The sequence below is a fragment of the Pinus tabuliformis genome, chromosome J, assembly GCF_031772625.1.
Source record: "Pinus tabuliformis cultivar Carrire ecotype Pingquan chromosome J, CPIR1, whole genome shotgun sequence".
Classification (NCBI taxonomy): Eukaryota; Viridiplantae; Streptophyta; class Pinopsida; order Pinales; family Pinaceae; genus Pinus; species Pinus tabuliformis.
The window spans coordinates 395,742,925-395,767,694 of NC_142295.1; the positions used below are offsets into that span (position 1 = coordinate 395,742,925).

A 24,770-nucleotide genomic window follows, 5' to 3' on the forward strand; every position below is an offset into this window, starting at 1 on the left:
TTCTAACAATGCTCCCTGCGGATTTTTCTTGAAATGGAGCAAAGTGGAAGTTATCAGATAAGCAAAAGTAGGAATGACAATGAGAATGAATGATACAGATAAGTTACCTAAAAATGTGAAAAGAAAGGAGTTTTAATCAAACACATGTGAAAATATATCGTATCATGTCGAACCACTTTTTAACATAAATGCCATTTACCTATATTAAATAGCCACTAATGGTCCCTTATCACTGCCTTTATTGCTCATTAATGTACCACATCGCAAAATGGGAAAGAAAGATTTTAAGGTGGCGGACTTAAGTTGCAAGAATGTCTATTTTGTGATTGTGATGCAATATCGCATATTTGATTGTGCGCTTTCTCAAATTTCTTTAGGATTTTATGGGATGTGAAATATGGGATAAGCAATATATTATTTTTCACTTACAGCGTAGCTTGTTTGAAAGAGTAATTACCTTATAAAGTGCTTTTCACTACGTGGCGGACTTAAGTACCATTTATGCCATGGCTTGTATTAGGTACGAGCTTCTATCACATTTCGCAAGATCGCACAATTCATAAGATTTAGTCATTTTTAAGTATCTTAACGCGATGCAGTAAGTTTGACTTGTCCTATCGCAATATCGCATTTCACACATTTCAACATGCTTTGTGGTTTTGCGTCCTTTGTGAGTGTCAATGTGCGATTGTAATACGGGCTTTATTAATTAGGAAATGCCATAGGTCTTAGCTTTAAATGAAAATCCCAAGGATATTTAAGTTAGCCATGTTGATCCTTTTGATTGCAATTCATAGGTTTTGCTTGTTAACAAGGCTTTTGACACACTTGGTCCAACAGTATGAGAAAAGGCAAGAATTGCTAGTTTTCAAAGGGTTTTGACCTGATATCTTGCTTTATTCTTAAAAAAACTTAAAAGAAAGTGTCTAAGTGCTAAATTTCATTTTGAAGGATTTTATCAAGGGTCCCTATTTATCAATAGAATGTTAGCTATTAAATCAATAAATGGGGGGTTATTGAATAGCACAACAATTGGCAATTCACTAGAAGTACCAGTTATCTCTTATAGTTTTTTGAAATTTCTAAAAACTTCCAAAATAAAGGTAGTTCAGAAAAATAAAAATACGTGAAATATAAGATAAGTAAGATTTCTCTGAATAATAAAAAACAAAATCTACCTAATTATCATCCATTTCATTAACCCCTTCAATATGAAAATTGCTTTGTGTATATCAGTCATTACTTGGTTTTAAAGATAAAAATAATGGGCTCTCGCAAATTAGCTTTTAGATGTACTCAGTTGTCATAGGTAGAACCTCTGCTGCCAACAAGCGTTCATAGTCTTGATAGGGTTACCTTTTAACCAGCAATGATTCAGTATCCCATCTAAATAAGAGTGAAATTTTTAAAGATAAATTCAGATTCATATACTTACTTTCTTTCTCATTCTTTTCTAAACAATTCATTTTTCTTAAAAAAAATTTTCTTCTTAAAGGTCATTGTCTTGGTTTGGTGGCCAAAATTGACAATTCCATTTACTGGTTGTAACTTTAACTGAGCAAGCTGGCTCATAATGGGACCCCTTGTCTTTTGATTAACATAATCTCAAGCCATTACCATGTTTTGATATGCAGTGTTGGTAATGTCAGCTTGTTACTTCCCTATTATCATGGTAATTCGACTCTTGATGAGACCTCTTATCCTTTAAGTTTTAAGCATATTTTAGAATTACACTCTAAAAATTGAAAGTTTACTAGATGGGGATAATCATTGACTCCTTAAGAGTTTCCTGATGACAATTATAGAGTTAAATATGCTTCTCTGTAGAGAGTCCTTGCTTTGTTATAGATACTTTTCTTAACTGATGGTAGAACAAAGGTTTCTTTACAAAGTCAAGGTTTTGACAAATAATTTTACTAGAGGACAAGAAAATTTAGAGTAATAGAACTTAGCTTATGTTTCAAATGTAAAAATCATCTTCTGAACAATCTCTACTTATACAAGCGAAAAGTCAAAATATAAAAGAGATTATCATTTTAAATGCCAAAAGTAAATGTTAGTCAACTTTTATTTACCTAAAAAGTAAAAGCAATAGTATACAAGGGATAGAAGAAATTATCTTCTACGAAAAATATTTCTTCAAAATATGCCCATTAACAGGCAGAGAATCCCTCTTGCCTAATAAATCTTGCAATAGAAAAGTTGATGGGATTATTTGTTCCATAATCTGTAACGGGCCAAGCCACATTCTTTGGAATTTTGTATGCTTACCTTTTTCTTCGTGTGCTTTATCCCACTTCAATGCTAGGTCTCTGGGCTAAAAGGATTTTGAACTTACAGAGTTCGCATCAAATGAAGATTTGACTCATTGTTGATGATGTGCATGCGTGATTTTGGCCTTTTCTCTTTCTTCTTCGAGCTTGAGGATTTTTGATTGTCTTAATTGCATAGAAGAGGAAGGAGTTTCTTCAATAAATTGAACTAGGGCTAGAGAGGGAATAATTACATTTGTAGGGATGACAACTTCTTTCCCATAGACCAAATTAAAAGGAGAAGTGCCTATTGAGGCCTTCTATGTTATTCAATTTTCCCATAGAGAAAATGTTAAAGATTTATGCCATTTTTTCTGACTTTGATCAACGGTTCGTTTGATGATTCTTATGAGATTTTTGTTTGTAGATTTGGCCAAGCCATTTCCCTGAGGATAATAGTTCGCAGAGTATTTAATTTTAAAACCTCTTTTAAGATAAAATTTTGTCATAGCATTGCCTATAAAATAAGATGCATTGTCAAACATGAGGGCATATGGTAGACCAAATCTAGTAATAATAAATTGGTCAATAAATTTAATGATGTTTTCAGAATTGGCTACCTTAAGTGGAATTTCTTCCACCCACTTTGTGAAGTAATCAGTTGTTGTAATGATATATTTATGCTGCTTTGAGCAGTGAGGAAGGATCTCACCTATTATGTCCAGTCCCCATTATTCAAATGGTTGTTCAATGTTGACCGACTACAGTGGTAATGTGGGTTTCCTTTGTCTCCTAGCAGTTGTTTGACAAATTTGACATTTCCTTACATATTCATGTGCATCTTTGAATAAGGTTGCCCAATAACAGCCAGCATGCAGGATTTGCAGTTGTGTCCCCTCCAAAATGTCCACTAGCTGGTCCATCATGGAGTTCCTACAAAACCTTTTCTGCCTCAGATTTTTCAAGATATCTAAGAAAAACATAATCATAATTCATTCTAAACAACACATTATTGATGATTTCATATTGTTTAGCTTTTAATCTGAAAGGTCATATTCTTTTGTAACTTAGTTGCATAGGGGCATATCCATTTTTCAAATAAAAGATGATATAAGCGTATTTTGATTCAGTGTCATTGAGGCTTACCTCATATATTTGTATATCATCACCTGAATCTTGTAGTGCTAGTAAGTTGGATTCTCCTGCTAACATTCTAGAAAAACCTTGAACTTTTACAATTTTAATTGGTCTGATCTCAAGTCATATTTTTGCAGTGTTGTTACCAAATTTTCCCTTTTCTCACTTACATCTCTTTATATTAATAAATTTGTCACTGCTGAGAATGGGACTACTAACTTGGTGTGAGTTTTGAGGAGAAAGGGTCTAAAATTCTTTATTGATTTGAAAACAACGAAAGCTTGTTTTTCAACATCAGAATAGTTTAATTCAGCCCCCTACAAATTGGAGCTAAAGAAAGAAATTGGTGCTTCGATTTTGTCATCATTGACCTGTGTTAATATAGCTGCATATGAGTTCTCAGAAGCAAAGGTATATAATTTGAAAGGATTATAAAAATTCGGGGTTGCTGAAGAGGGAGCATTTATGATTGCTTGTTTAATAAAATCAAAGGCTCCATGGTTAGTATGTCCCCATTCAAAAAGAGATTTTTTCTTCATCATAGATTGGAGAGGTAAAACAATTCGTGAAAATTCAGAGACAAATCTTTTGACAAAATTTATCTGACCTAGGAAATATTGCATGGATTTCTTGTTATGAGGAAAATGGATTTTAGAAATTTCTCTTATCCTATCAGGATCAATGTGAATTCCTTATTTGGATATAATAAATCCAAGGATATTTCCTTCAATTAAAGTAAAGAAATACTTCTTGGTATCGAGAGAAATTCCATACCTCTCACAACACTCAAAGATTTGTTTTAAATCCTTTAAATGGTTACTACGCCTTTTTTAATACACAATTACATCATATAAATAGATTACCGCTGATTTATTCACCAAACCTTTGAAAGCTATGTCCATGGCTCTCTAAAATGTTTCACCAACATTGATTAATCCAAATGGCATCTTTTGATTGGCATTGGTGCCCCATTGGTTTGAAATGTAGTCTTTAGCCAGTCATCTGGAAGTACTAGAATATGATTATAACCTGAAAATCCATCCAAAAAAGACATTAGTTCTAAGCCTGCAACTAATTGTAGTATTTGTTCCATAGGAGGTAATGGGAAGTTGTCCTTCTAACAATATTTGTTGAGATTGTGAAATTCTATACATATTCAAATATCACCATTCTTTTTCCTAACCAGAACAAGGTTGGAAACCCACTTTGAGTGCTTGATAGGGCAAATTATTTTGGCTTTGAGCAGCTTATTCAATTTAGATTTGATCTGATTTTCTAAATTCAGGTGGATCTTTCTCAGCTTCTGTTGTATCGAATTTTCATCGGATATCATGGGAATGGTATGTTGAATAATGGAAGTGTCATATGTCTTAAGATCTTCATAGTTCCAAGCAAAGACATTCTTGTATTTCTTCAACAAATGAATGAAGGTTGATTTTTCATCTGGTGTAAGACCAAGTCCTAGATTGATATTTTTAGGTTTAAGGTCAATTCCAAGATTAACTAATTCAAACCTCAAAGTTGAACTTTGAAGTTTTGAGTTAGTGGGTTTTTTGAACCTATCCTTAAGATCATATAAGTCTTCTAGCTTAACCACATACTTAGGTATGGAATTCACAATTGTTTCTTGCTTAAGTTGGTTGTCATGTTGATCTTCATCTATTATATGGTCGTCATAAGAGCCTTCAGATGTTAGAAAAATTATGATATCTAAATCATTATTAATGACTCACCAATTGGTGATATTGTGGGGAATAAAAGGCTTAAAAATTTATTCAATAGAAAATCGATCAGGGCTATAATCTCCTGGTGGAATGAGCATGGATGCAACATTAGCTAAAATATCGGCACTTACATTTTGGTTTGTCTTGGGATAGGGAAAATATTAAACGTTGTAAAATGAGAAGTGAGGTCCTGGACTAACTATTGATAATGTTTCAAATGTCTAGACAGATAGTGTATAGTATTTAATACTTATTTTATCACAATTTATGATTCTCCAAATACTTGAAGATATTTGATATCAAGGCTGATGGCTTTATACAGCCCTTGAACCAATGCTTCATATTCGACAATGTTGTTTGTGCATTTGAATTCATGCCTGCATGCTAACATAGTTTTTTCCCCTTCTGGGATAACTAATATGCATCCCATTTCGGCTCCATCATTAGATTTAGATCCATCAAAAAATAAATTCCAAAATAAAGAGCTAACTACAAGGTTATCTACAAAATTTACATACTTAGAAGCATATGTTTGAAAATAATTTTCAACTTGTGATATAATTGAATTTTCCAAGAAGGGTGAAGTATTTGCATTAAAATTTCCTAGAGATGATTCGACTGAGTAATTTCTGATCATATTGATGTTGTCTGTGATTGGTTCGTTTTCCCCCTCTAACTCTGTGATGATATAATTTTGATGTTTCTCTTGGGCAACCATTATTTGATTCAGCTTACCATTATAGGGAAGCCACATGTGGGACCAATTAGTTGTGAAATAGCCATGAAGCTTTTTGACCAGTCTCTGCTAAGGATTAGGCCATAAAATTTGGGGATATCAGCCACAAGGATGTCAATGACTTGACACACTTTCAGGTTTGATGAGAGTCTAATAGTGACTTGATTGAGTTCTCCTATAAATTCAACTTGGGATCAGTCTAAATGCACAGTGTGAACAATGGGTTTTTGGGGCTCTACATTTAATTTCGCACAAACTGTTCTTGGTAGAATGTTGGATGAAGCTCTAGAATCAACTAACAATTATGTATATTTTTGTTGAAAACTTCAAAAGTCAAAAGAAATGGAGGATTATGGGATTTGGATCTTCCTCCTATTAGAGCAATATCAGTAGGACTGATTATGTCTAATGAGGTAGTAGGAGGCCTTCCCATTTCTTGAGCAGAAACTTGCGAGATTATAGCAGCAGAAGAGGAGAAGTAGGGACTGCTTGTAGTTCTTTGAGCAATAGTTTTTGTTGATGTTTCAACTTGCTAAGGTCATGGAATGTGATGTTCACCCTAGTCTTTTTCATATCTTCAACGATGTTGTATTCCATTTCATTAGAGAATAGCATGGTTTTAATTGAAGGTGAAACACTTGTTTGAGGATGAGTGGTTTGAGTGGATTTAGGCAAATATTTCTTACCTATTTCTTTGTCTTTTGGAGAGGGAGTTGATGCCTTCTGCTTTAGATTTGTTTATGGCAAATCAACAGGGCTTTTGCTCCTGGTTGAGATAGGTAATGCTTCTTGTGATTCTTCATTTGGAACGATAAAATCCCACATTCCTTGTAACTCAACTACTTCTTCATCATTTGTTTGTTATTTAGTCGTTGAGACTTCTTCTTCCTCCACATCTGACTCAGAATTTGATATTGTACTTGGAGGCTTAGGATTAGAGGTAGGATTTCTTTTGTATGGTCTAAAAGGTTTCGTTGAGGAAGTCTCTGCTACCTATTTCTTGATACCATCCATTTCATTGGACATTGTTTTAAGGACCTTTTGTAGACCTTCAAGATCAAAAGGATCTTTAGCTGCTTTTTTCTTGGATTCGTCCCTAAAAGTTACTTTCTTGGATTTTCTTTCTTCTAATGCATTCTTATTATCTAAGGCAAAAATGTGTTTTTCTACAGCTATGGATTCTTTCATGTTTTCTGCCAAAGTTTGTTTGACAGCTCTAGCGATAAAAATATTTGTGTTTGAGGGAAGAGCATAAATGTACCATTTATTTTGGATTTCATCGCTGGGTTTGGATGTCGTTGGGATTTTATTCAATAAATTATTAAAATGTGAATTGAAGTCCTTAATCAGTTCTTTAGGTTCAACTTTCAAGTTGGAGAGATCATTGATAAGAGTATTCATTGATAAGTCATCTCCAAACTTGGTTTGGAACTGCTCTTGAAAGGCATCTCAACTATTAATGGAACCAGATGGTAATGAAAAATACCATGTCAATCCCGCGGATCCTTGTAAGGTGTAAGGGAATAATCTTACGACATCATCTTCTTTTACTACTTCGTTGATATTTATGGATAACATAAAGTTTTTTTTTTCTTCAACTGGTATGCCATCATCAAGTTTGAATTTTGGTAACCACTTTTCTAGATGTGCGGGCAATGGATGTAAGGTTCCCGCCATCTGAATAGCTCTTGGATTTTTCCATGCTCTTTGAGCCATTGTAGGTATCTGTGTAGAGGAATATGTTTTGGTAGTTGAAGGTGATTGGGTAGAGGAGGCTTGTGATCCAGTACCAATTTAAGCCATGATCTGGAGTTGTGAGGCAGATGGTTGATTTTGTGATGAAGTAGATGGAATGAATGGAGGGGTTTGAGGTGATGATGAGAGAACCTCACTATGAGCTTCAGACTGTGTTTTCTTAGTTTTCCTTCGGTGTGGTAGAGGGAATTCGAATTGCGGGATCCCAAATTTTTCACTCTATGATCTAGTTAACCTTTGAGAGGAAGGAAACTAAAAAGTAACACTAACTTGAGATAACTCATAATCTTCTTGAGATATTGAAATCCCTTGCAGTTTATGGATCAAACACTAGACTTCAGGGGTTTCTATAGAAGAAGACTGATCTAACTTCTTTGAGATCAAACTAGTTGATTCTAAGGGTTTCTTTACAACTTCTCGCTTAGGATTTGAAGATTTAGAATGCGATTGAGAAGTTGGAGGAGATGGTGAGGGAGTTTTACTCTTAGAATGGCCTATTGATTTGAATTTACTTGCCATTCATAGTTAGGCCCTCCTTCTAGTGCCAAAATGTTGAAGCGTCAAAAATCGTTGCGACAACATGGAGGAAAACCACCCGATCCGGACCTTGGTTAGCAACTCCTTTTCCATTTGGTGTAGTGGCTCTGACTAGGGGTAATGGGACCAGTTTCCTAGAAAATATTTTAATAGTGTTGGTGGGGTGATATATGATGTAACAGGAAAATGATTGAGCTAAGTGTAATTTAATCTAACTAATAAACACATGCATATATCCTAGTTTAACAATATTTAGCTATAAATATACCCGAATTAAATACAATATGTGATCTGCAATGATGTCCTACAACAATTGGTAATAAATATCATTTAACTACAATAAGAAGTTAAATCGTTTAACAGTAATCGTTTTGGATAAATAGTTAGACAAAACGATTGAGAAATATATATTTCATATAAAATCATTCATGTATTCAAGATAGAGTCAAAGCTAACTTCATACAAAAGTGCAATAATGCTAAACTATAATTCAGACTTTCACACATAAAACAATTTAAAGAAGAATTATTTCGTGATACATAAATAAAACAAGATCATAAGATAAAAGTACCATATATGACAAGTCCTGCTCATGTGCTTCAATAATATTGACCCAATTTCAATCAATTCAACACATTCTAAGAGTACAAAAGTGCATTTAAGTAGAGCATGTTAAATATTTAATAGAAAATAGATCTTGTTCCATTCTTTCCATCAGAACATACTCAAAAGTACATAAGTGCAATGTTTCGAAGAATGTTTCTGATAAAAATTTTGGACCCCTGTCTAAATGCATGAGAGGGGTTTAAATACTAAACTATAGGTCCTAAAATAGATTATTACAAAAATAGTTGAGGAGGTTTAAATGACCTTGTTGAAAATAGAAACAAGAAATGATAAAAATAAAATCGAGAAATTCCAATTTTTTTTTATATGAATTAAAATCGAATTTAGTCTCACTGGCTGCTTGGAAATAATTAATTAATTCATTATGGATTAATTAGTTGGAGAAATTCAAGTTAGAAGTCTTTTTGAAGTCATGCAACAGTTATCCCTTAAATTAAGGAGATTATCCCTTAATTAAGGAGATAAGATTGAGTTATATTTGAGTTGTAATTAGTTAACTCAGTTCAATGAGTTAAGTCCAGTTAAATTAGTTCCAAACTAGTTGAGGAACTAATTGTGAGTTATCAGTTAGTTGATGCATGCATGCACTCAATTAGTGTACTCTAGATAACTGAAGATTCCATCATCAGTAACTCATGCATGTTTATTCTAAGAAAGACCCAGTTGAGCTAAATGTCAAGGACAATGTACTATCAGTTGCATGTGTTTTCCTATAAAGAAAACTCATGCATGCAGAAGGAATGAATTCCTTGAAGATTGCACAGTTTTGACAGTGTTTGAGATAGTGTTCCACCTGGTTGAAGGAGAATCATCCCAGAGGAAAAGTGCAAGGAAATAGGAGATTGGAGGGCAGAGAGGAAGGCTTGTGAGAATCAAGGATTGCCTGTGAGAATTTGTGAGGATTGTACTGAGAGCTAGCTCGCTGTGAGAGCTAAGGCTTTGTATAATCTCTATGTATTTCCACCTTGTATGATAATACAGATAGTGGGGTTTTTAGCTGATGCTTTCCCCAAAGTATTTTTATGTATATTGTGCATTGATTCTTCTTCTTCTGGTTATATGTGTTCAGCTCGTTTCAGCTCGATCTTTAAGATTCCACAAAGAAAATTAATAGTAGAAGTAGGTTATAGTATTCTGCTTTGGTTATATTGCATTATCGGGTTAATCTACAGTCAGATTTTCTAAATGGTCTTAGAGCGATATTTGTAGAGAATTTGCAAAATTTATACAGACCTTCCTCAAAATATGCAAAAACAAAACTAAAAGAAAATAAATTAAATGACTAACTCCTTTGGACTTGATCTCTAAGATCGCAAATATCAGTGATTGGCTTGAGCTGAGTTGGTTCGCTGATTGCAGATGGTAACTGGCCCGCAAATATAGCTTATATTAGTGGTGGCACCATATTTTGTGTTGAGGTTGTTAAGCACCTCAAGGTCATCCACTGGCTATGCGATTTCACTAAAAATTGCCAGTATGCTTCCCAATTCAACCTGCTTACCTATCTGATTGCCTCCTCCTTTTCCTACGTTGCCTGTCTCCACTGTTACTCTAACTGTTTGAGATTCGGAAAAAATCTTGGTATACATTTCGTAACCAGATTGGCGCCATGAATATTTTCGTTGATGGCTTCTATTATGCTATTCGGTGTTGTCGCTGCTATCGTTGTTTCCCTTTCCGCTTGTTTCAACCAAGAATCCCAATCTGTGAACAAGATGTCTTTATGAGATTCCTCTAGCTTCAGTAGGTTAGTCTTTCTCCCATCTTCTGATTCTTGCCATGTGATAAAGTCATAAATCTTTTTATGGATTTTATCCTACTCAAGTCTCATGGCAATGACATGGTTTGTTAACCTTTCACTGGTTTCGCAATAAGGACTTATCTGCGAGATCTTCTCGCAAAGTACTTCCTTCTGTTGCATTAGTTTGGAATTAAGACTAAGCGCTTCCTTTATGAACTCATCGATTTTCAGATTATCCTTAAACATATCTATCATAGCTTGTATCCACACATCTCTTTCAGCTAAGTTGGCTTGATGTTGTATTCTCATCTGTTCAAATTCCTGCTGGAGCTAGGCTACTTGTAATTCTTCTTGTTGATTGGATTTTTCCTAAGCTAATCACTGTTCTAACAACAGAATCCTTGTTCCTTTTCCTTAAGCAACATTTTTACCTCTATCGCTTTGTCAATAGTTGTTGTGGCATAGGCTCCCGCGAATTGCGACAATTTTGTGAGATTTTCAAATGGGTCCATGGGCGAGTCCTTCTATATGATGTCCATTGGTTCATTTTCAGAAGTTGTAATAGCTACAACATCCAACTTTCTTTTCTTCCGTTGTCTCTTGACCACATATTTATGGGTAGGGCTATAAAATACATCTATTGGAGGTATTTTTTCAACTCTCAAAACAATTTGTGAAGTAGGAGTAGCAGGAATGATTTCAATGTCCTGAGTGCCCTTACCTTCCTCCTCTATCATTTCTGGATTTGACTTGTGCTGGGTTTGCTTAGGAGTCTGTATCTCAGATGTTTGATTAGGGTTTGAATCTGTGTGAATCTTTTTGTTAAACTGTTCCCATTCATATTCCAAGTCAATAATTGGGCTTTTACCTAACTGAGTTGATGTAGAGGAAATTTCTTCTTGTTTCTTTGCTAAGGTTTTCTTGGTCGTCTCTTCTATAGTTCCAACTATGTCCTTCTCAGACTCTTTATTTGTGTTTCCTCCTCCATTTTGAGACTATTTATCTAAGTGCTCTGACTCATGCGTAGATCTCTCTTGGGTTTCTTCTTCAGAGTTTTCTTTGGAGCTGTCCTTCAAGGTTACACTCGAAGTTGGCTCCCTGATTGGTTCTATCTGCCATAGGTCCAATGGGACCTTCAATAATATTTCTTCCCTATACACATGGAAAGATCTAAGATCATCTGGGGTTAAAAGTACCGATGCCAAATGAAACACTTGTGAATATGTTTCTACCTATAGGAAGAGGTCATCAAAGGCATCCCCTTCATGGGTGAATGACTTTACTTTTACCATAGTAGTAAAATTCTTAACAGTGTCGTTTGGGTCATACTGTCTTCCCAGAAATGTAGCTAATTTCAAAGATTTAATAATCTCTGCTTCTTTGCATGCATGTTCAAAATCATGTAGTGCAAATGCACCACATTGTAATGGGAATGTAGGCCAAATGGCCTTCTTCTGCTCTTTCAGTCCTCTACTTAATCCACCTTCCCTTGTTGTTTGGTAGGTTATTTCTATGGCCATTAATTTGTCGGGGATGTAATATGGGAGAACATGCGGTGAAGCAATGCTCCCAAACACCCTAATGTAAGTAAATGTTTCTTATCCAAACCATCTGGCTACTTACAAGATATCTACCTCAGCCTCTTTAGAAAGCCTAGGGGTGATTTAGTTGTACACTTATTTATGTATGGGTAGCATGAATCCTTGACAGATTTTATAAAAATGGGGGTGAAATTGAGATTCCTACAAAAATTTATGGTACATATGGATGGGAAGCAGGTCCCGTACAGTCCACTTCCATCCCATATTGGGAAATTTAAAACTAAAATAGATTGCATCCATTACAAAAGCACTCATGAAAAAGGGGGGAAACACTCTTAGAGAATAATTTCTCTTCCTTATATATTCTATAATAGCCTTAGCCAAATTGTCTGATAGAATTTTATCCCAGTTCATTATTGTTGCATTCACTGCTACATCTATCAATGGGAGCCATTCTAGGGAAAACTTGGTGCTATCGGGTTTACCAAACAATCTACATAGCATTGCTGCTGCGAAACTATGAGGGGGAGAAATGGATGTCGTAGAGTACATACCCATTTTATCTCGTTTGAGCTTGCTTTCACTTGTTGTCCAAGTTTGTGTGACGTCTATCAAGTCTTCATTTTCCTTGGCAAATTTCTCAAGGAACTGTTTGTTGTAGAGCTTTTGCGGCTCTGGTAATTGGTACATTAGTCATAGGTTGTCTGCTGAAAAAGACCATGTGATTCCTGAATGTTCAGTTTACAATGTCTGCCTCGTTAATTACCCATTTGACCATGTTCTTATATGGGATTATTTTTGGTCGTGCAAGTTTATGGTGTAGAAAAGGGCATTCCATTTCGAAGTAGGAGGCATTAGATGACTACTAGGCATCTGTCGTGGCCTTTGTTTCCAGTGGCCTGGGGTGCTCTTCTTCTAACAAGTTGTACATAGCCTCCCATGTTGTAGTTCCTCCATCTCTGCTACTTTTAGTATCGGAGAAAAGAGGTATCATTTCTAATTTCTCAGACGCAACTACCTTTCCCTTCTTTCCCATTGTTTCTAACAATTCTTCGTGCAGATTTTTCCTGAAATGGAGCAAAGCAGAAGTTATCAGATAAACACAAGTAAGAATGACAATGAAAATGAATGATACAGATAACCTGAGGAGGTGACAAGAAAGGAGTTTTAATCAAACTCAAATGAAAAGATATTGTATCATGTCGAGCTGCTTTTTAACATAAATGCCATTAACCTATATTAAATAGCCACTAATGGTCCCTTATCGCCATCTTTATTTCTCATTAATGTACCACATCGCAAAACGAGAAGGAAAGCTTTTAAGGTGGTGAACTTAAGTTGCGAGAATGTCAATTTTGCGATTGCGATGCGATATCGCAAATCGAATTATTGCATATTTGATTGTGTGCTTTCTCAAAGTTCTTTAGGATTCTGCAGGATGCGAGATGCGAAATAAGAAGTATATTATTTTTCACTTATAGTGTAGCTTGTTTGAAAGAGTAATTACCTTATAAAGCGCTTTTCACTACGTGGCAAACTTAAGTACCATTTATGACATTGGCTTCTATCGGGTTCGGGCTTCTATCGCATTTCGCAAGATCGCATAGTTCGTAAGATTTATTCCTTTTAGAGTATCTTGATGCGATGCGGGAAGGTTGGCTTGTTCTATCGCAATATCGCATTTCACACATTTCAACATGCTTTATGGGTTTGCATCATTTGTGAGTGCCAATGTGCGATTGCAATATGGGATTTATTAATTAGGAAATGCCATAGGTCTTAGCTTTAAATGAAAATCCCAATTATATTTAAGTTAGGCACGGTGATCCTTTTGATCGCAATTCGTGGGTTTTGGTTGTTAACAAGGCTTTTGACACATTTGGTCCAGCAGTATGCGAAAAGGCGAGAATTGCGAGTTTTCAAAGGGTTTTGACTTGATCTGGCTTTATTCTTAAAAAAACTTAAAAGGAAGTGTCTGAGTGCTAAATTTATTTTTGAAGGATTTTATCAAGGGTCCCTATTTATTAATAGAATATTAGCTATTACATCAATAAATGGGGGGTTGTTGAATAGCATAACATACACTTAATGGCACATGGGAATCCTGGAATTTAGGAAACAAACAAGAAAGGTTGACCAAAATAAGTAAAGAAATATAATCCCTTCTAGTAGGTTGTGCCCCATCTTCAATCGAGGAGGAGGACTCACGTGGTTGGGGGACCTCTCCCTTCTCAGTTAAAAAAGGCTAAGACTTCCTCCTCCACTCTAGTCAAATCCCTCCACTATCCATACCCTAATTTTCTTTTTAAGATGAACACATTGTGTTGGATTTTGGGTCAAAAAAATATCTTGACTGCAAAAAACCTCACAAAGCGAGGAATACAAGGTCCATCATGGTGCATCCTATGCAAAAACAACTAGGAGTCTATTAATCACCTTATCATTTAATGCCCAACCTCTAAGGAAACCCGAGACATAGTTTTCAAACCTCCTAGGAACATAATTAGGGAGCCTAATAGTGCATTGGATCTAGTTGGAAGATGGTCCAAATGTTACATGGAATCCTTTAGTAGAAAGAAGGAAATGAAAATGATTTGGGAAACATCTATAAAAGCGATTTGTTGGAAACTATGGCTGGCAAGAAATAGAATTATCTTCTAAAACAAGGAAGAAAATAACATCAAATTTGTAGCAAACATTATAGCTCTCATAGGAGAAATTCTCAAGGCCAAAGAGATAAAGGATGAGGACTCAAATTTAGATCCCCATGAATCTAATTAGGTCAACTTATTTAATACCTTGCCTTCTCTATCTCTTCACAAAGATCCCAAAGTGGAAAATCAAAACCATGAGAGATGAATCCAAGACATGGATATCCCAACACAAAAAATACATTCTATTTTTTTATGGGGCAGCAAAAAGAAATCGAGGGGCAACAAGAGTGGAGGGGGGTGGTAATAATTCATTGTAAGTAACAACATAAATATAAATTTGCCTGGGGATTGAGAAATGTGACCAATAATGTGCGTGAAGCTTATGCTCTATTCCAAGTAATAAAACAAGTTGTGAAAATGAATATTCGATTGATTCACGAAATCGTAGTGATTGGAGATTCCCTCCTCATCATATCAATAATCATAATTAAAACTCTTCCCCACGATCTAAAGATCATTCAAATCATTAAATAAATTCTTAATATTTTGAACCTCATTTCGAGAACTCAATTTTATTAAGGGAAAATAATTCAAATGTTGATCATATGGATAACAAGGGAACATACTCCTCAAGGGAGACTAAGATTGACAAGGTCGGCTAAAAAATGAGCCCCTCCCCTAACTCCCCCCATGAACAATATAACAAGCTTCTCTAGGAAGAATTCAACTCCAAGCACCCTATTAGTCATCATGGAGTGTACAAGTGCCCTCAATACCAGTTGGTTCCTAGCAGCTTTAGAAGGATATACATACGATGTCCCCTAATCATTCTCAAGGGTGTTTTTAGAATTCTCATCCCTATTCTATAGATTAATGTGCTCCCACTCTGAATAGGTGAAGATAAGATGGAAGAAATTTGTGAGAGGATAATTTTTTATATCATAATTCGATGGAAACATTATATTGTTTCATGGAGGTTGGGGGCTGTGAGCTCATGCTAGTAATTTTATTATTACTAATAGTAATTTAAAATATAATTATCATTTAATTATTTTTTATAATTTTTTGGCAATGTAAAATGCATCTCGATATAAATGTTTTGATGTTTATTGATCTTTACTAAAATAACAAATTAGGATAAATCCATTTAACTCTTTGTTTTACCAAAATTAATAAACTTAAAAGGTTGTTTATTAAATTCATACTGATATCAGTAAATTAGATAAAGCTATTGCAATACAACTTATATGATAAAGCCTGTCATGTTGAAAAATACTTCGTTTCCTTATTTAAGGGAATGTGAGAAAAAGGTACAGGATAGTGCATAGGGACCTTCTGTATAGAAAGTGTGATATGGATTTTGTGTTGAGAGTCTATGGAATTGGAATTTCCATGGCTTGAGTCTGGAAAATAGTACTTGAGAGGTTAAAAACACTATGGCATGTGAACAATTACGTAAGGCTCTTTCCATATCCAATCGGCATGTGAACAATGATGTCAGACTGTTCACAGAGCCAATTGGAATTGCTGTAACAAGTTCGGTCTTCCAACCAGAAATATAATCATCTCTAGAGTCAAAGATATCATACTGCAAGTATATTTAGGGAATACAAATCTATGGTGGTCAAATAACTTGCAAACTATGAAACAACCCACCAATCACAGTTTCCCATCTGTGTCTGTCCTGTTACATTTTGATCGATGAAATTGCTGACAGTGATGGACAAATGGCCATTTCTGTTCGCATTTCCTCAGATCTTGTGAGCCTGTTTCAGACCTTCAAGGCTAATTTTGATGTATTTTAGGCGAGGAATTGCCACTTCTGGCATGAACCCATTCGAGAAAATTTGGCAGGGTGGCATTGGATCACTTTTGGCAATTGCGTGGAGGACTGAGAGATAATTCAGCAATGCACCAGACTTCTACCCATTTGACCGCTATTCTGCCCATTAATTTTATTGTATCTGTCGTTAGGTGGACACAACAGTAAATAACTTTATTATTTGTCATTTGGTAGACACAGGAACATAAGCAGGCTCGTTTGCAGAGAACAATCATAACAATAATTAAATTGATACGAATCAAGCTCCTGTCTGCTGTCTGGCCCTCAGCACCCGGGAAATCCTCGCCTGGAGCAGTTCATACATTAATATACAAGTAAATCTTCATTCTTCAACCGTCATGGATACTGTCAAATATAATATTTGGCATAACGGTCAACTTTATGATTCCCACCTACTGTCTAGTGGGCGTTAAACACAATGTTATGCGGATATTGCTGTATGTTGGAATTCTGGCATATATAATGCTTAAAGATGGTGTTATTTAATTATTATTGATTTTAGATTTTTGGTTGGAATTCTAAGAAATTTTAGTATATATAATGTTTAAAAATAGAGTTTTTTTAATTATTATAGATCTTAAAAATAGCGTTTTTTAATAATTATAAATTTTATAGTTTTTGGTTGGAATTTCAAAAACAATTTTGGTTAAACAAAATAAGCTTTTGATTTTTTGAAATATGGACATTTGAATTGTGGAGACTTTAAAATTTGAAAAGTTCTACCAACACTTGAATTATGGAAAGTTTACAACCTAAATTTAAACTTGTGATTCTAATAAATCCTCGCTAAATTTAAAACAAATTATTTTTACCAAAAAAAACTCTCCAAATACATAACAAATAAACTTAAAAATTTCTAAAATTTCCTTTCAAATCAAATATCTACAGAATCATAGGTCTCCTTGTTTCCCATTTGATAGACAAATATTGGATTTACTCCGTGGTTTGATTTTGATATCCAAATTAATTATTTCCAAACATGCATGCATGGGCTAGTTGTGTAAATATATTAGTGTTTCCATATTTAAATCACACCAGAATATTGTATGTGCATACCCACAATTAAAAAATGTTGTATTAATGTTAGTAAAAAATTGCAGAATGAGCAACAATACCTAATCTTGTCTAATGTTGCAGAATGAACAACAATACCTAATTTAGTCTTTTCACAAACCGCCACCAAAAACACTTCTCCAACAAACTTGTATTATATAATCATTTCAACTTTTAAGAAAAAGAAACCCACAAACGCACTCAGTGTACTCGGTAAACCTATCCTCAGCTTTTTGAATAAAAAGTTCTGAGCCTGCAACTATCTAAGATTCCTTTATAAAAGTTCTGAGCCTGCAACTATCTAAGATTCCTTTATAAAAGTTCTGATCCTTCAAACACTTTATTACAGAAGCAGGTGTACCCTATTTTCACATGCAACATTCATTAAATAAAATGACAAAGGAGCTTCCTTATTATGACATCTTACATCCTTATGTGATGATCATAATTCTCCATTTTAGATATAGGTCCAACCATTTCTTAAAAAAAAGGCTTTACTCATTTTCAATCTTTAGAAAAATGATATTAACATTACCATTGCCATAAACTTTGCATTTAGGCAAACTCTTTTTAAGACCAATAGAATGGAGTTCCCTGTACTTCCAAATGAGTGGTTCTTTTCAACTTAACTAAACGAGATTCTTAATCAAACTTGTTATACAGTATAAGCAAATTTGTTTCTTCTGGTTTAGAATAAATAAATATAAAAAATATAAATAGTTATCTAAAAAAGAAAAATACTAATATAAATAGTTATGAAAAAATAAAAATAAATAATACTTCACAAGTAGATGATGTTTTGGATGGACTGCATATAAAATTTGTTTTATTATTTATTTTATTTTTAATTAAGTAATATAGTTTGATGAATAAAGATAATTAGGGAAAATGGGAAGCAGAATAATTTGAATTTGAGAAAAAAATTACAATAAATTTATCATTTATTATAATATAATTAATTTTATAAAAAAAAAATTTAGATAATTAATTATATAAAAAAAATTGTTTAAGTTGAAAAGATGATTTGAGAAAATAATAGGAAAATGTTTTAATATTGAAAAATGAAAAGAAAAATTTTCCATTTTATTTTTATTATTTATATAAATAAAATTATATAAACAAATATTCATAATTAAACTTATTATTTATTATTATTCATTATAAAGGAACATAACACTTGATACTGATTATAAAAAGTAGCTTTATCATTTAAGATATAAAGATGAAAGGTGTTAGTATTTAAATATAAGAAAAGCAAAAGATAAAAAAGCAAAATAGTTAGAAAGATATTAAGATTTTTGTTAATAGAGATAAAAGGGGTTAAAGGTTTATTTTTAAATTAATTAAAATAATTATAGATAATTAATTGAAATATAAAAAGTTAAATATTTATGGTTTTTTTATAATTATAAATGATTATAGATAAGAAAAATACACTTTAGGGTGAGAAGATGTTTTATCAATCAAATTTCATTTTATCAATATAAATAATTATGTAAGGAAAAAAACATATTACAAAGATGGTTGGAAGATATTACACTTATGGAGGGAAGATGTCTTATCAAATAAATTTGCATTTTATTAATATAAATAATTATATAAAAAAATATGTTACACTTTAAGATGGAAAGATATTTTTGGGAGATGATGGATGAAGCCATTACACTAATGGTGTAATGGTGGGAAGATGTCTTATCAAATAAATTTACATTTTATTAATATAAATAATTATATAAAAAATATGTTACCATTTAAAATGGAAAGATATTTTTGGAAGATGATGGGTGAAGATATTACACTAATGGTGGGAAGATGTCCTATTAATTAAATTTGCATCTTATTAATATAAATAATTATATAAGAAAAAAATTGTGTTACTATTCAACATGCAAAGCTTTTTTTGATAAAGAGAAAAATATAAGATTTTATTATTATTATTATTATTCTTATAAATAGTTATATTAAAAAAAATACTTTATATTTAATTATAGAGGAGAGAAGTATTTTGTAGTTAATAAGATTGAAGAAAAATATTTAACAATTTTAAATGAAAAAATATTTTAATATTTAAATATGAAAATAAAAATTTTATATAAAAAAAAGATAGGAAAATGTTTTAAGTTTGAAAATGGAAAAAAAAGAAAGAAAGAAAGATAAAATAAAAAGGAATTGAGAAAAACCTTTATATCTTCCAAATATTTTAAATTAAATAAAATAAATTTTTTAAATTTTTTTTTTTCATTTACAACACATAATAAATTCAAAGTTATCCATATTTAATAAATTTAAAACTAGTGCAGCCATATAAATTAAATGCCCCAGAGAGCATCAATCCATGACAAGCATCAAAACCCTCACAATTTGAACCCATGGAATTGAGTGAGATGAATTGTTCACCAAACCACTTATGTTAAGATCCATAACTTTAATAAGTATACTAAATTTAATTAACAAACATGACTTTTTATTTTTACCAGAGTTGTTACCTCCCCAATGGGGTTGTCTAATGAAGGTATAAGATGGGAGATTAATTAGTGTGATGGAACCATGGGCCATATCCCCCTAAAGCTTTGTCATCCGAACTAATGTTGCATTGAATAAAATCTTACAAAACCTATCGATCTTACTACATGCCACTCCATGTGCATGGACCCTCTAGATCCTTCGAAGCGGTCTCCATCTAGTTGATGGCAGTCTTGCCTGTTATTCTTGTCTCAGCATTCTCCCTATGGTTGCTTTCTTCACCATTCATTCCTGTAAGTGTAAATCCTCTTTTCTCCGGTCCTTTCTTGGTTATCTTGCTCTAGCTTTCCTATCACCTCCATCTATGTTGACATGTGACCAAAATCTCTTTGCAGTGCTCTCTACCTCAACCTTCATCTTGTAGGAGGGTTTTAATTTTTTTGGCCTATGTCTCACCAACCTCTCACCCCTATGAAGCCTCTTCCCTATTTTTTTCTCTCTCCCTTTGGTCACAATGACTCACCAAAGAGCCAAGTGTTGAAAAGGAGATTGTGAAGGGGTAACACAAGGGATTCATACACTCGCTTTTGAATTGAAGTCTCTACATGGCATTTTAAAGTCCATACACCAGTAGAACTTTAGTATGAGATCGACGCAACCAAGGATGAGGTTTGGTAGGAGAGACAAGTGTAGAAAATCCTATAGATTCACAATCTCATGCAATTTACTAAAGCACGGGATAAGAATCTACTTCTACTTTCAACCAGTAGAAGCCGATAGATTGATGAGCACAATAAGAACAATAAGAAGATAAATCAACGGCACATAACACAAGATGTATCTAGGGAAAGCCACTGATCAAAACCCTGCTATCTGTATTGCATATCAGAAATATGAGTGAAGATACAAAGCTTGTTCTCACTAGAACAATTTCGCACAAGTATGCTCAACTCTTTCAGCACACAAGAAATCTCAAGCCAAATCCCTTAGCCTCTTTTGCTTCTCTCCAAGCCCTATTTCCTTGCACAATTCCTATGACTGAATAACCCATATTAATGGGAATCGAGTGCATCCAAAAATGGCGTAATCCAAACTAAGTTCAGTTCCTGATTGCATGCATTATCTATACAACTCAGTAAATCATACAAATGATAGTACAATGTCCCTGCACTCTAGTCTTAATTGGGTCTTTCTAAGAATCGACATGCATGAGTTTCTGATGAAGGAATCTTCAGTTAACTGGAGTAGCACTAGTGGATGCATTAGTGCACCAACTCACTATTAACTCTCTATTAGTTCCAAAAACAGTTTGGAACTAATTTAACTGAACTCAACTCGGTAAACTAAGTTATCTAATTACAACTCACAACTAAACTCATACTGGACCCCTAAAACTTAGGGAGAACATATACATGACTTCAGAAAGACTTCCAACTTGAAAATCCTAGGCTAATTAAGTTAATTGAACTTAATTAATTATTTACAAGTTGCTATGAGAATAGAATTTGATTTTAGTTCTTAGTTTAATTCAAGGACAAATTAAACTCGAATTTCTTGTTGCCATTTCTCAACAACAAGGAATTTTAGCTTTGAAGGTGTTGGATGGCCTTGCCAACTAGATCGTTGGCATAGGGAATACCAAGGGTAGATAAAGTCACTATCTATACACGAAAGACTTCTACTAGCACATCAAGCTACTCTTGGGAAAATTGTTGGTTGACAATACCAAGGGTAGATAAAGTCATTATCTATACAAGACACACTTGTACTCGCACATCAAGCTACTCTAGGGAAAATTGTTGGTTGACAAATGGAAAGCATGTGATAATATCCTACATAAGTTGAATGAATTAAAGGTGTTGTTGATGGAAATAGAAGGCCAACTCACATGTATAGAAAAAAACTCACCCCTAAGCCTAGCAGCAGATCCCCGAAGCAAGGATACTAAGTATTCAATTGACATGAATGCCTATTTTTGTACATGACTATTAGGCTTCTTTTATTTTAAACTATATATATGATGTTTTCTTCTCATGTTCTGACTATTTCAGCGAGCTTGACTGATGTATTCTAACTATGGGACAACCATCTTCTTTTTATTATCTTGTTGTCACAATCTAGATTGATCTTTATGGTAATAGTCATTTTTCCCACTAATGAAACAACTCCAATCTTTTTAAGTTTTGTATCGTTACTAATACCTCTAGTTTAAATTATACTAGACAAATAATTATTTTGTCTTTGGACTAATTTCTAGTAATAATTTATTAAGTATTTTTACACTCTTATGACAAAGCAATAAAATCTACATTATAAAAAAACACATGAAATATTACCCAAAAAATAATGAATTACTTTAATATATCTCATGCTTAAGAATTTCCATTGCTAAACTCTATTTCAAAAAAAATGCAATCATACTCCATGAAAATCATGATATCATAATAAATGATAAAAATGTATGGTAGTGAATATAACAATATTAAATTTATGGTTAAGTTGAAATCATAATAAATGATGAAAATGTATGGTAGTGAATATAAAACAAATTAGATTTATGGTTAAGTTTATATTTGAGTAGATTACATTAAGATTAATTTTTGCTTAAAACAAAATTATAATGTGAAAATAATATTTTTTAGAAAGAAATTAAAACAAAATATATGAATATGTAATATTTTTTTTAAGAGATATACAAATTAAATAGAGTTAGTTTGATAAGTTAGTTTTAGTGATATAGTCGTTGGAACTTCTGCAGATATGTAGGTGGGAGGTCTCAGGGTGGGTTACCTGCCTCACCCAATACCTCTGCTAGGTCAGACTCTGTAATCAGCACGACAAGATGCAAGATTCATATTGGGTATTATTCATAAATGCAGGAAAATGGTTGAGAACTCTCGACAAGATTTGCCAAATGGGAAGAAATGTCTACATTTATATGAAATTATCAAAAACTACTGAAATAGTCTGAATTAAGTTCAAGCTTGAACAATACAGTAATTGATGGTCAATAAAATACAGATAATATTTGTAAAACTCAACATCCCTTGAGCTTTGTTGCAGAGATGTTTAGTATTACCAATAAACTGAACATATTTGTAAAACCCAACATGGCTGGATCATTGTTGCAGAGATGCTAATACAAGGCAATTCTATTAGGAATTTAGAAGCACCTGGAGTTATTATCTCATCTATATGCCTCTAAACATGAAGTCTGATGAAGCCTGAAGCACCATGAGTTATTATATCATCTACATGCCTCTAAACATGAAGTCTGATGAAGCCTGTTAAACTAAAAGTAAGTTGTTTTTGGATTGAACCACTAAAATTTTAACCTTGAATTTCTGGATTTACATAATACTTCATTCTCCAATTTAACTACCCGTCCCATTAACTAAATCTCTTGTCCAGTAATCAATCGTTCTTGCTCAGCTTGCGTAGAGTTCCACCAGCTCCTCTAATGAATCGCTCATCGCCAGCGCAGGATCCCCGTTCTCCAACATCCACAGAAGATGCTCGAACAGAACTACTTCGCAAGAAATGGTCAAGGCGGGCTCCTCCGTGGGATTCGAACCGCGGACCAGCTCGGATTTCTCCACGAGGCTCCTTAACAGCGGATGATTCAGAAAGTTCGCGCTGATGACATATCGCCTCCTGGACTTGCCCACAAGCACGGCCTCGAAACCCTCGGGCACCCTTTCGTCTTTGCAGCCTTCAAAGTCGCTGGCAGAAACCCGCGAGCGTAGATTGGTGCCCAGGAGAGTTGAACCCTCGCTGCTGCATGTGGATTTTCTGGTATTTTTGGCAAACAGCTGCCATTTCTTCATCATCATGCATTTGATTTTGCTCATTTTGCTGCTGCCATGAGCCATGGCTTTGCTTCTATCAAATGCAAGACTTTGGCGAAAAGCTCTCTTATTCAGCCAAACCTGTTACTGTTCCTGTACAAGTCACAGACGTGGGCAAAGGACAACAAGTTGCAGATAATTCCATACTAGACCACAATGGTACTAAGCAAACAGTACAGAGCATGAAAATGCAGCTTTCTGGAGCACATGCTTTGGCTCACAAAATAATATATACGTACAGTAGATCGCTAATAGATACTGCCCACCCCGATGAGAAGGAATGGGTCACTCACATGTGTACAGTTCTCTAACGCCTTCCCTGAATTCAGCACCATCTTTTATTCATTACAGGGGAGAGGAATCCAAGCATAGATTTCATTTTATATTTATTTGCACGTACCTGAGGGAATGGTCAGGTATGGATGAGTAAGATTTCCTTCAATAAATATTCTGGAGGGGTACTAACAACTCTATGATAATTGGAGAAAGGACCTGGCATTTCTGGTATATTTTGTAGGGGAGTACCAACTCTACTGCAATTGGATAAGCATCCGGCACATCTGTAAGCTGCACCATCAATTTAAAGTCACGTCAATTTCATTAACGCTACTATGTATATATCTTTTCCTAGCAAGTATTATGTAACACTCAACGCTATCCACAAAAAAAATTCTCTTGAATTATTCCTCTTAATGCATTTTGTTGTATATTTATCACAATCCATATAAATTCATTAATCCATTAATGTAATAAGCATACATTGAAAGGTTAAACATTTAATTTGGAGAGGTTATTAAGTTTGGATCTACGATTGTCTGACTAATCTTTATGAGCCATTATATGATTTGCCCCATTAGGC

At 33.9% G+C, this 24,770-nt stretch overlaps 1 protein-coding gene across 1 annotated transcript; it reads right to left on the reverse strand.

Moving 5' to 3' along the window:
* Positions 1-22,978: 22,978 nt before the first annotated feature.
* LOC149227452 (auxin-responsive protein SAUR76-like) lies at positions 22,979-24,240 on the reverse strand. The gene is made up of 2 exons (XM_089375505.1): positions 24,151-24,240; positions 22,979-24,004 (listed from the first exon to the last, which is right to left on the reverse strand). The coding sequence occupies exon 2, from the start codon at positions 23,933-23,935 to the stop codon at positions 23,492-23,494; it is 444 nt and encodes a 147-aa protein (XP_089231631.1). The 5' UTR covers positions 23,936-24,004; positions 24,151-24,240; the 3' UTR covers positions 22,979-23,491.
* Positions 24,241-24,770: the final 530 nt, after the last annotated feature.

Coding starts and splice junctions, on each gene's coding strand:
- LOC149227452 (XM_089375505.1), bottom strand. CDS start 23,935: ATGGCTCATGGCAGCAGCAAAATGAGCAAAATCAAATGCATGATGATG.